Genomic DNA, 9,783 nt, shown 5'->3' with positions numbered 1-9,783 from the left:
CATCAGCGATTCTCTTTGAGGATTATTGTCGGGGACGCCTCTGGGATGTGTAGCATGCACTTGGAAGACAACACATTTGGCAGGGAGTTCTCGCTAGTGGAGAAAAATAAAAAGCCTGAATCCCAGGAGAAGAATGGCAGGAAAATCAGGAAAACAAGACTGCAATGAGCAATCATTTGTGACTATTAAATCTGAAACAGTTTAAGACTGTTAAAGTGGTTAAATATTCATTCTAGTGTGAGACGGTTACCAAAATGACAACAATAACACCAGGAAGTGAAGATGCTCAACATGAATTCCACAAAATTTATTATCCTCCAGAAGGCCAGAACCAGAGTTCTTATAAAAGGCACTTAATTTCCCTTTACCTTTAATAAATGCATCTAAACAAACACATCTGAGAAGAGCAAACTTTAAATTAAATATATTTACAATAAATAAAACATTTATACAGATTTATACAGTTAATCATGCCACTTTCAGGGAGGAGAATAAACTATTTCCCAAGATACCTCCCATAACAGTCTTCTTTTTTATTTATTTATTTTTGCTTTGAAACACTGGGCATGTCTACTGCACAGAACACTATGAAACAGAAAAATATGGATAACAATACTGAACATTTCCCTTTATGCATTGAATACTGTTTATAGATAGTTTCTCATAGTGAGTCTGTCCTGACCTGTGTGTCCCTTGGCAGCAGCAGAGCAGTTACTGACAGTTCAATTCAACCACTCATCTTCTTACAAAGTCTTTAGCAGCTCCTTACTCAGGGCGTAAGTGTGTGTGTGTAGTGTTTGTTTATGAGTGTATGTGGTTGCATGTGGCAGTGCGTGCATGTGTGCGTGTGTGTGTGTGTCATGCCTCCCTCTCAGACGTGCGTGGGGTTGTCTGAGTGCAGGTCTGTCTTGGCCATGTGCAGAACCACAGCAGGAGATTTGTAGTGGCAGTGTGTGCTGCCGCAGCTGACGCCGCTGCAGGGTTTCCTACTTCTAGTCCTGTCTGTCAGCTTCCTGCTGCACAGGCCCTGCCAGGTCTGCAGGGTCTTAGAGCTCCACACCCACACCCCGCTGGTGATGCCGACCACCAGCGACATGAAGATCTTCAGCATGAACACTGCCACCGTGGGCACGGACGTCTGCAGCGAGCAGTCGCTGCTGAGCCCGTTGAACGACCCACACTTCATCTGCAGCCCCCTCAGCTTCCAGTAGTCCATGTTTAGCCTCTCGTAGAAGTAGCAGACTATGACGCAGGTGGCCGGCACCGTGTAGAGGATGGAGTAGATGCCGATTTTCACCATGAGCTTCTCCAGCTTCTCTGTGTTGGTGCCCTCCGTCTTCATCACTTTGCGGATGTGGAAGAGAGCCACGAAGCCGGTGAGGATGAAGGAGGTGCCGATGATCAGGTAGCAGGACAGAGGGATGAGGACGAAGCCGGTGAGCGCCCCCGAGTCCATGCTTCCCACGTAGCACAGCCCAGTCAGCTCGTCTCCAGCCACCTTCCTCATTGTGAGGATGATGATGGTCTTGAGAGCGGGAATGCCCCAAGCGGCCATGTGGAAGTAGTTGCTGTGGGCTTCGATAGCCTCGTGGCCCCACTTCTTCCCTGCAGCCAGGAACCAGGTGAGGGTGAGGATGACCCACCAGATAGACGAGGCCATGCCGAAATAGTAGAGAATGAGGAAGACGATGGTGCAGCCCGTGGACTCCAGCCCTTCCTGGATGATGTACAGCTCGCCGTTCTCCCTGTCACAGGCGATGTTCTCGGCCCCTGCCACCGAGCGGATGATGAAGGCCACGGAGTAGACGTTGTAGCACATGGAGAGGAAGATGATGGGACGCTCGGGGTACTGGAAGCGGTGAGGCTCTAGGAGGAAGGTCAGGACGGTGAAGGCGGTGGAGACAAAGCAGAGGATGGACCACACCGTCATCCAGATGAAGGCAAAGTCCTTGTCCTGCCTGGACCAGAAGACGTCTACGGCAGGGGAGCAGCGGGGCGCACACGACTGGCTCTTCTCCACAAACTGGAACTTGTCCGGGTTCTCGCAGGAGCCCATGCTGCCCGGAGAGCGCCCGCTGCTGGTACCCGGCTGTCTGGGGCGAGGGGGCACCGGAAGCATGCCCTCACCCTTCTTGCCCTCCGTCCTGGTTTCGTTCTCAGGGGCCTCCATGCACAGGGCGTTGGGGTCGTTCCTGGTGGGCAGTTTGGAGCAGTCCAGCGAGTCCGGCCAGGTGTAGCTGAACTTCTTCATGATGGGGGCACACCTCTCCCTGGCCTGCTCACACATGGGTCTGCAGGCGGGGATGGAGGTCGACACTTTGTCCGTGCACATGGGGGCGTAGAGGGAGCAGAGGAAGAAGCGGAGGTGCACATCACAGCCGTACGCCACCAGAGGGGCAAACTCGTTCAGCTTGATGGCAGCCTCCTTCTGGTCGTCGTGGTCCATGAAGTTGGGCATCCGGGTCAGGTTGTAGCCGATCCCCTCGCACATGGGGATCACGATGGGCTCGCACTTGGCCGGTCTGCCTCGCTCCAGGTCGTAGGAGCCGATCTCAAAGCTGGAGCCCGAAATCACCAGCAGACACCACAGGAAAATCACCACCTTCAACGGACAGCCATCCATGCTCATTGTTTTAGTCAAAAAACTGAGCCCTGTCTTTTAAAAATGATCATGAACAAAAGTCAGAAACACGGTGGTGGTGGTAGGTTACAGAGAGATCCCCGCTATTTCCCCATGGCGAAGGCAGGTCCAAATGTTCCCGTTACCGCTCCGTTAGAGGGTAAAAAAAAAAAACCTCCAAAAACAGAAAGTAGAGAAGTGTTCAGTTAGTCGGGTCTTGAATTAAAACGATTAATCCCACAGACAGTCGAGATAAAGGTCCGTAACTAAGACGTGACAGTCGGAAACTTCGACAAACAATGGAGGAAAAAACCATCAAAAATCAAACAGCCGGAGCTCAGTGTAAATCCTCAAACCGACCGTTAGCAACCGTTGACATGCAGCGCGGATCAAAGCGGCCGTTGGCGCCGTTGGTCGCCGGTCCAAAAGAATAATAATAAAAGAGGTCTGTTTTAGCTGCGACTCTCTCCGTCTGTCGGCTCCTGCTCCTTCAGTCCTCCGCTTTCAGGCTCGACACTGAAGTTTGAGAGCCGCTCAGTGGGACTCCAGTCAGGGGAGAGACCGAGGGGAGGAGGGGGGTGGGCGCTCCGTGACGCTCACATTTCAACCGGCAGCACCACACAAGGAAAATTATCAGACAGATGCTGGAGGATGGTCAAAATACCTCTGACATTTCTGCTCTCGATTGAGCTCAGACTGTTTTACTTCAGCGAAACAGCGTGTAAAACACTAATTTACTGGTTAAAAATAGTGCATTCAAAATGTAAATGAATGAGCAGAAATGTACCTGAAGTGGTGCAATCTATATTCAGTCAATATTTTCCACACTTAGTCACTTCACTACAGTTTAGAGGAAAATGCTGTACTTTATTTGACATATAGTTATGCTATAAAGATTTTACATGCATAAACACAATGAGCTTATAAAACAGTTCCAGTACCTCCTAGACCGAAAACAGTAAAAATGCTACTTAGACACAGACACATCTGTATGAATAATGTAATGATATATCAGAATAAACACTCCAGTGTTCAGGGTTATACTTGAGCATGAGCAGGGCTGGATTAACCTGCTAGGGGACCCCCGGGCAAAAGTCAATTGTGGGCACCCAACTCACCCGCTCACCTTCACAAATTATACGTTTATTAAATGTAAACATTTATTTAATAATCTACACTACGTAAGCATAATAACGACTGAAAATAAAGACGCTTATCACAAAATATGGGGCCACCGAGGGTAAAAGTATAATCAGCAAAACACCTCAAGTATTTATTAAAAGTACTCATAATGTTTACAGCAGAATGGCCCCTGTCGTTATAGGATGGGTTATTATTACTGATGCATTAACATACAAGTAGCAGTTTAGTGTTGTAGCTGTTGTAACGACTTTATATGTGTTGAGTAGTTTTATGTAAATACTTATAAGTATATTGTCTTATATTTGTATTTTATGCGCTTTTAACTTGCAATGCAGGCCCTAACTAACTGTAGCTGTTGGATAAATAGAGTAAAAAGTATAAAGTAGCATACAATTGGAAAACTCAAGTGAAAACAACTCATAATGGTATTAATGCAATAGTGAGGAAATGTATATAAAATGTAACAACTCAAGAAACGTGCAAGTACAACTGGTCGGGGACTGTACAGTCAGTTATCAACACAAAGATTCATATTAACAACCACCACAAATTGATCTGATATTATTATTATCCTTTATTAAGCAATTATAAGAATTACAGAAGAACGTTAAAAAGGTGAGGCAACAACTTTCCCCCCTGGATCCATAATAAGAAACCTGCCTTTACTGCTCTGAGTTTCCACCAGTATAGTTGTAGAAAAAATGCCCACTCCTCTTGTAAAATGATAGTCCCAGAGGTGTTTTACTGTTGCTGACTCATAATTACTCTGTCACCGTTTTCTGCTAATGTTTTCATGCAGTATAATGTGAAACTTTATTGAGCCCTGCAGGATAGTTCTGTAAAACAAAGCTGGTATAGTGGTTTCACTTGCCTTGCTTGAGGACACTTCGGCAGGGGTGGGTAAGGCTGAGGGATGGTCTCTCTAAAACACACAGTGAATCCACAAACAGGATGATTTGAATTGGCACTGGAGGACAAAACAGTGCACAGAATCAGGCATAACATGCAACAAATGAATGCAAGGACTATTGTTTCCATCTAGTGGCTGAATGGGGAGAGCCTGCAGCTCCACAGCTGTTGCACTGAACATTTGATCTTTTCTCAAACAGGGGTGGAACTCAAGGATTTTGGCCTCTCGCCCTGCAGGACTGAATTGTCTGTCAACTGCATACTGTCTCTATTAGTCTCTGTGTTAAAACTCTGCTGAAGGCATTTTTGCATTTGTCTGGCGTGAGAATGGATCAATACTGGCGGAGAAATAACGGCGTGGCCTCTTGCACACAAACTGAAACACACAAAAGACACTCTTTCTTTTTTTAAAGGAAAAGTTCAACATTTTGGGAAATACTGCTTATTTGCTTTTTTTTTGTCGAAAGTGAGATGAGACGATCGATACTAGTCTCATGTCTGTATGCTAAATGTAAACCAACAGCAGTTAACTTTAATGATGTCCAAAGGTCACAAAATCCAACTACCAGCACCTCTAAAACTCACTAATTAACAAACTGTGTGTTGTTTCTTTAATCTTTGTACAAATCGTAGCGTAAAAACACATATGTGTTGTTTTATTGTGGGTTTGTGCGAGTTTTTATTGGCTGTAAAACAACAAATTCTAGTTTTAAGACTTCAGTTTTCATAAACAAACAATATATAATTAGTTAATTAGCTGGAGGATCCAAGCTAGCTGTCTTTCTGCTAAGCTAAGCTCATCAGCTGCTTCATATTTAGTATAGTGAAATGAGAGTCTATCAACCTTATCACCTCTCAGCAGGAAAATCAAACAAGCATTTTTCCTAAATGGTGAACGATTCCTTTAAGATGACTCCGTCCCACATCTTGTTCAATGAGGTGTGAAAACACTCTCACTTAAATACTGCACTTTGTATTATCAGGCTATAAACTGGGGCCTTATGAAAGGAAATATTCTCTTCTTATGCTTTCTAGATGACAAATTGAGGTAGATGAAGGCAGTGTGTGCTGCTTTATCAGATCTGGCGTCAGGTAGGAAAAAAAAAAATTAAGCCAGATCGACCGGGGTGGGGTGGGGTGGGGGGGAAATACATTCCAGACTCTGAGATGATATCTCATTGTACGTCAGCGCTGAGGTTTTGGTGAATCAAATAGAAATGCTTTGACTGAAGTTCCATTACTACTCAGCAGCCTCTCCACTTTAACGTTTTCAAGTTCACACTTCAAAGACAAGGGGTCACCGGAGAGGACCTGAGTGTGCCCTTAGAAGGCTTCAGATTATTATCGGTCTGATATCTTTCTCCAAGGTAAGCAGCGCATATCAGGATGCATTAGTATCCAAGTCATAAAGCCTCTTAAGGTGGGAGTGCTCGTGGATCAACAGTTGACCCCGAAAGCAATTTGGATCATAGTTAACTGACCCTCAGTCTGTATCAGTGAGGCCTGAAGGACAATAATCCTCATTAAGAAAACTGATTCATGGTTTTATTTGCTCAAAAACATTTTTTGTGTAATTTAAAGGATCAGTGTGTACGATTTTAGATTACAACCATTGGTGGCAGTGAAACTCATGAATAATGCAAAAGGCCTATCGACAGCCAGTGTTTGGTTTGTCCGTTCTGGGCTACTGTAGAAATGGTGATTCAACATGGTGGACTCACCAACAGCTCATCCTAAGGTAACAAAAACAGTTCCTATATTGAGATGATTATACACTAATGAAACATACACATGAATATTATGTTCCAATTATACCATGTTCTGGGTGAATACTTGATTCTGATTGGCTGCTGGGTGTCCATTAATACCTGCTGTAGGACATCTACTAAATAGTTCCAGTGAAAACTATTTAATGTTCTAAATTAATGTGAGGAAATGAACCGAATGAAAACTAAATCTAGTTAAATATCTTATAAATATATCTGCCTACACTGAGTGCAGTCCTCCAGTGGCTCATCCTCTGAACACCACAGGATTGAGACTGTAACACACAAGCCCCTCCACTGCCCCTCTGAACTTACTGACACTTTGTATGAGCGATCTTCCCACATCCCCTCCACTATTCAGCTCACTGCTTTGGGCTGTGGCTGCCCTGTCATTCGTGAAAATCTTGATATTGTATTTGGGGACAATAACATGGCTGATAGCTAGCTGGTTGTTAAACATGGTGTCACATTATATTTCCTGTTTGTCGACAGTACGCAGTGTTATTGACTAACTAACTGAACCAAAGCGCTCTATAAGTGGAGGGAACTAGAAATATCTCCTGTTGCTAAGTCGTATCTATGGTTTATCCTATTTACTAGACTAGTGAACAACGTTTTTATTGCATTATCGCTTATCGGATGGTAATGATTCTTCCAGGTATTATGAAGGGCCTAAGGTGTTACCATGGAAACAGAGTTATAGCTTGTAATAAGCTTTAGATTTAGAGCACCAAACGCATGAAAATATAAAATAAAGAAGTGACCATGGTATAAGCGGGATAATGTCCTTCAAGGTGTCCATTATGAGGAATTAATGGACTTCGTGGAGGCCACCATCCTCCTCTGTGGATTGTTCTGGTCTCTACTGATAACAGACACCGCGTTGGGCATTATCTTTTTCTTCTATCAATGAATCCTCTTAAATGTGACACACTGGACCTTTAAAGAAATATTTTGACTTCTTGAACTCTATTCGCTTTGCTTGCTGACAGTTAGATGAGAAGACCACTTTAATATTGGCACGGTCAATTTGAAAGTACCACCAGCAGACGGTTATCATAGCTTAGCATATAAACTGAACACAGGTGGAAACAGCGAGCATGGCTCCAGTTAGCACTTCTGTTGTGTTGTTTTTACACTTGAGTTTTGTATGAATTCAACAAGCTAGATATCGACCTAATGTGTTAATTAGTGAGCTTTAGAGGTGCTGGTAGGACAGAGCCAGGCTAGCTGTTTGCCCCTTTTTCCAGTCAATATGCTAAGAGAGCTGGAGAGTGGTATAATTTTTCTCATTCACAGTATTCACATTCACAACAGTATTTCCCAAAATGTCGCACTATTTCTCAACTTTGGAAGCAAGGATATAGCTACCCTCTGTCGAATGGCCCAAAGATCATAAAATACTTCTACCAGCAACCTTTAAAGCTCACAAATTAGCGTTTTATATCTCAGGAAGCTACTTTGCCAGGCCAAGAAAAAGTCATGCAGCGTAACAAATTTTGTGACTTACTTTTAGGCTAGCTGTTTTACCACATTTTTAGTGACTAAGCGAAGCTAACCTGCTGCCTGTAGCTTTATATTTACCATACAAGAGTGGTATCGATCTGCTCATCTAACATTTGGCAAAAAAGTGAATAAATAAACCATTCCTTCAATCCATTGGGGCATCACTTACTGGCTTGATTAATGACTGGGTACATTCAGTTTGGGTGGCTTTTGAATCTCTGCTGATCAGTTTAGGAGACACACGGTCTGACCACAACGCTGCTCTGTGTCCTGGGCCCTACAATAGGATACCATTGTGCTTTCTTTGTGTGTTTTTATTTCACCTAATTGTATTATTTCTTCTTGACCTGAACGGAGAGTGGGGAAATAGTAGGAATATGTGCAACTGAGTATTTTGATTTGGACAATCGCTGGCTTGCAGCAGATTTGTTTTAAGAAGGTCAATACTATTTGCTTTGCCATTTGGTGGAGGAAATGGATATATGCTATTTATTTCTCCCCCTGCTAGCGCTCTCCCACTTATAATACTGCCGTGTGTCAAGTCTCTGTATGTCTTTGTAATAACCAGCCTCCACAAAGAACCCCCCATCTTTTATTTCACGCATTCATCAGGCGATCCGGTGGAGTGTGGGCCTTGTAATTACTACCTCTTACTTATTGGTTATCATATATCAGGCACAAAGCTATAAACATCCCGTCGAGAACAATGGGAGAGCCTTGCCACAGCCCGGCATGACATTACTATCCTGTCTGAGATTGTTATGGGTGTAATAAGAGACACCTCACACTTAAAGCAATACATCTGGACCAGAGCACTGCCTTTGACAGGGAGTATAATGGCATATTGTTGAGGCTTGGATCATGTAATTGTCTATTTGTTCATATTGTGTAGTAATTTATGTAGTGCTAGGAGAACAAGTAGACATCGGAGACGAGTGAAAGCTAGCAGCAGTTTGTAGTTTTCTTGTTTTCTAATCACGGCTAGAGAGTTATGATGTTCCTTTAAGTGACATTGTTCACTTCTTTCCAAATCCGCAATTTGAAATAGTTATTTGCTGTAATGAGAGGACAGTGTGCACAAAATGTCTCAGTTTCACTGTTACGCAATTTTATGTAGTGCTATTAAGTGACTGAGTGAATGGGCCTGATTCATCACCTCCGTCCATCTGTGTTCCTCATCCTCCAGTGTTTTGAAATGAGATAATGTCCTTTACAGCCTGTGGCAGGTATAGCAAGAACGACGCTGCTGTCATATCCTCAAAATGTCAGCATTACTGGAGTCAAACGAGCGGATAATTTAGCTGTTTCACCATCACGTTGAGTTTCAACTCTTTTGAAATGTGTTTGCAAACTGATTATAACTGTGGATATAAATGTCTCCGAGCTACTAACTCTTTTTGGTGGTATGTCTGCACTTGAAAAATTACAAAGTACACATAAAAATGCCAGCGTGGATAATCACTTGATTTATGATTGTGCTGTTGATGGTCCCACACTGCAATACACAGCGGAAATGAACGAGCTACTCACAGCTGGGAAAAAAAAGGTGGAATAACTGTGGTAGCATGATGGCTAAACAACAGCTCAAAACACAGAAATTAAAGCAATAAATCCTTTTTTTAAATTTATTTGTGAATTATGTTTCATACAATCATGTTATTTGGTCAATTTTCTTGATCTTAAAACATCAGTTTAGTTCAGTAATTTCTTGTTGTTGTATCGGCTAACAGCGCTGTGTCAACCTACATATACAGTGTGTACTTTATAGTGTAAACATGTTATAGAATTAGTACACTGCTTAGTTAAACACTGCTGTTTCCTGCAGCTGTTTTGAATTTA

At 43.2% G+C, this 9,783-nt stretch overlaps 1 protein-coding gene across 1 annotated transcript; it reads right to left on the bottom strand.

The window, feature by feature from the left end:
• Nucleotides 1-292: 292 nt before the first annotated feature.
• On the bottom strand, nucleotides 293-3,173 carry fzd9b (frizzled class receptor 9b). Its single transcript, XM_051398756.1, has one exon. The coding sequence runs from the start codon at nucleotides 2,627-2,629 to the stop codon at nucleotides 872-874; it is 1,758 nt and encodes a 585-aa protein (XP_051254716.1). The 5' UTR covers nucleotides 2,630-3,173; the 3' UTR covers nucleotides 293-871.
• Nucleotides 3,174-9,783: the final 6,610 nt, after the last annotated feature.

The sequence above is a fragment of the Dicentrarchus labrax genome, unplaced genomic scaffold (genome assembly GCF_905237075.1).
Source record: "Dicentrarchus labrax unplaced genomic scaffold, dlabrax2021, whole genome shotgun sequence".
Lineage (NCBI taxonomy): Eukaryota > Metazoa > Chordata > Actinopteri > Moronidae > Dicentrarchus > Dicentrarchus labrax.
This window is presented reverse-complemented; position numbering and strand designations above follow the sequence as displayed.